General features: G+C 38.2%; 1 protein-coding gene and 1 long non-coding RNA gene across 3 annotated transcripts in view; one reads left to right on the plus strand and one right to left on the minus strand.

Annotated features, from left to right (window-relative positions):
• LOC119586245 overlaps positions 1 to 2,338 on the plus strand; it is a 9,801-nt gene extending 7,463 nt beyond the window's left edge. For both annotated transcript variants that reach the window (XR_005229938.1, XR_005229939.1), the window contains exons 2-4: positions 332 to 511; positions 900 to 1,029; positions 1,371 to 2,338. This is a non-coding gene — a long non-coding RNA (uncharacterized LOC119586245). The remainder of the gene's footprint in view (positions 1 to 331; positions 512 to 899; positions 1,030 to 1,370) is intronic.
• Positions 1 to 2,348, minus strand: part of LOC119586243 — a gene marked incomplete in the record, with an annotated part of 139,392 nt that overhangs the window by 2,953 nt on the left and 134,091 nt on the right. Inside the window, 2 exon segments of the mRNA XM_037934947.1 lie at positions 886 to 1,015; positions 1,954 to 2,017. Of these exon segments, the coding sequence (XP_037790875.1) occupies positions 886 to 1,015; positions 1,954 to 2,017 (194 nt within the window).

Consider the following 2,348-nt stretch of genomic DNA (forward strand, 5'->3'; position numbering starts at 1 on the left):
TGTAAACTAATGTGGGTCATGGTCGACCTTCAGCCTAAAAGGTAGGAAACCAAAAGATGCACAACAAAAGTCTCTTTTGCCTTGCTAAGGTTCATGCCAATCAATAACTCTGGGATAGTTTCTTTATAAAAGTCCATATGCATGCTATATATTAGTCCACCACCATACCTATAATTAAGTGCAGTTATTAATAGATGGTGACCTGGATTACGATTAATCAGGCACATAACCCGGGTTTTCTGTGTTAAGTGGAGTCCCTGTCTTGACAGGGCTGGGTGGCAAGGAATTGTTGGGGATTGTGACTGATGACTGCAATCCACTTTTTGGATAGGTAGGGGATGCAGGTGGAGGCTCCACAACAGCAGCCACCAGCCCCACTTGGCTTCCAGTCGGTGATCCACCTGGCATGGCTCCATTTCCTGCTCCAACTGGTGTTATGACCCCAGCTTCGGGAGAAGGCCACACCTACAAGGTACCAAACCCCCATTGGACACCGAGAGACAGTGTGCCAGTAAGTGATATTAGAAAAAGAAAGGAAGTGGTTAAAGTAAGAGAATACCTCAGTAATAACTCTACACCCTGGAATAAAATATAAGTGTACCAGTATATAATCTGGTTCTATCTTCCATCTTCATGCAAGTTAGTAATTGATATTCACAACTATAAATATGGATTTTTTTTTTAGTATTTCTATCCAATAACCACATGCTCTTACGGATGTATGATATACACCACCTGATGCAATGCTGCTTTAGGATCCCCAGAGTGGTACATAATACCCTCATCTCTACAACCATGCATATCTCCCCATACTAAAGTTATTGAATGAAGAAAATAAAGCCCTATGTCCTTTTTAAGCCCCTTTATTCCCAGCTCTAACCTCACCTTGGTACTCACAGGTGGGCTTCTGTTTTTCTTGATTTTATGGATGGTGATTGTAGCCTGAATGATGGTGAGCAAGAGCAGTGCACCAACAACACCCAAGATGATCCAGAGCTTGTGGTCTTCAAGGAATCTGTTGGGATAAAGGTGATGATTACCTTTCTTTTTAATATCCTTCACACCTGAAGCTAGTCAGAATGAATAAGTACATGAGTAATAACTGAAGATACATATAAAAAATAGGCATATGTTGCTGCTTGCACAAAGTGCTGACCTACAGTTCCTAAAGGGGAAAACTCTAAAGACAATGTTAACCTAGCATCTCCGATCCATAGATTACACAATCTAGTATGTGAAATAAACAAACAACGGGGATATTTGTAACCTTCAGAAACATGAATAATATCAGAAAGATTGTATGTGCCTGGATGGATCAGTGAAGTAGGTCACAAAGTGTACAACCTTTAACCCAGTGATGGTTTTTCCAGTGCCAGGTGCTGTGAACACAGTTATTTGAGTGAAAGATGGGAAACACATATTTTTCCTGCTCTTTACACAATTTACACCAGGCTCAATTGTGTGTGGTATGGATAATTGGCATCTGGCATCTGGCTCATTATGGTAAGAACAGATACCATCTGGCATCAATGGGTTAAGTATATTAAAATTTCAGTAATATTAACAATGATTAAGAGTTTATACACCTTTGTTACCAGTAAAATTCAGATACACTAACATGATACACAAGAATAAAAGGAAACTCACTGGTTCTCCTTCCTGTGAGAAAGGAAGCTAACTAGTAGAGAATTTGAAACCTATAAATCAGAGAACTTGCCCAGTGTCAATAAAACTTTACAAAATATTGACACATTGCCCAATAATAGAGAGAGGATTCTTGTGCATTAACCTACCAGCAGCACAAATATTTAAGAGTCAAAGACTGGTAGTAGATTTAGAAGTATATTGTATAAAGGAATACTTAAAGAAAATCTAGAAACAAATTTCTATCCAAAACACAATAGCTTTCTACACTGCATCTGGTACAAAGCTAAACAGGGCAGTTTCACTCACTTGATGGCTCCATTGTGGCCAGCTAACCCAGTCACATTCTCCTCTCTAGTGGCCTCAGAGACCTCTGCCAGGAGAAAAGATATATATGAGAAAAAAAAGAAAAGATATTCATGGAACTTTTATATTTGTTCATAAATGAGCAAGTGAATTTGCTAGGTAGCAATAAAATTAATATCCTAAAACTCTAGGAATGGTAACACGTATTTCATTTTCATCCTACAGTATGTATGAAACTAATTTGAATCTCTCAAACATCGATATCAAATGTATAGTGTATCATGTAATCATGTCTTCCTATATCAATAAATCCATGAATGCACAAAAATCTCCAACATCCCTCCTATACTCATCCAAATCTGAAATAAATTGCTAAGTAATCTCAAAATCACAGGCCT

This window comes from Penaeus monodon, chromosome 21 (genome assembly GCF_015228065.2).
Source record: "Penaeus monodon isolate SGIC_2016 chromosome 21, NSTDA_Pmon_1, whole genome shotgun sequence".
NCBI classification, from domain to species: domain Eukaryota; kingdom Metazoa; phylum Arthropoda; class Malacostraca; order Decapoda; family Penaeidae; genus Penaeus; species Penaeus monodon.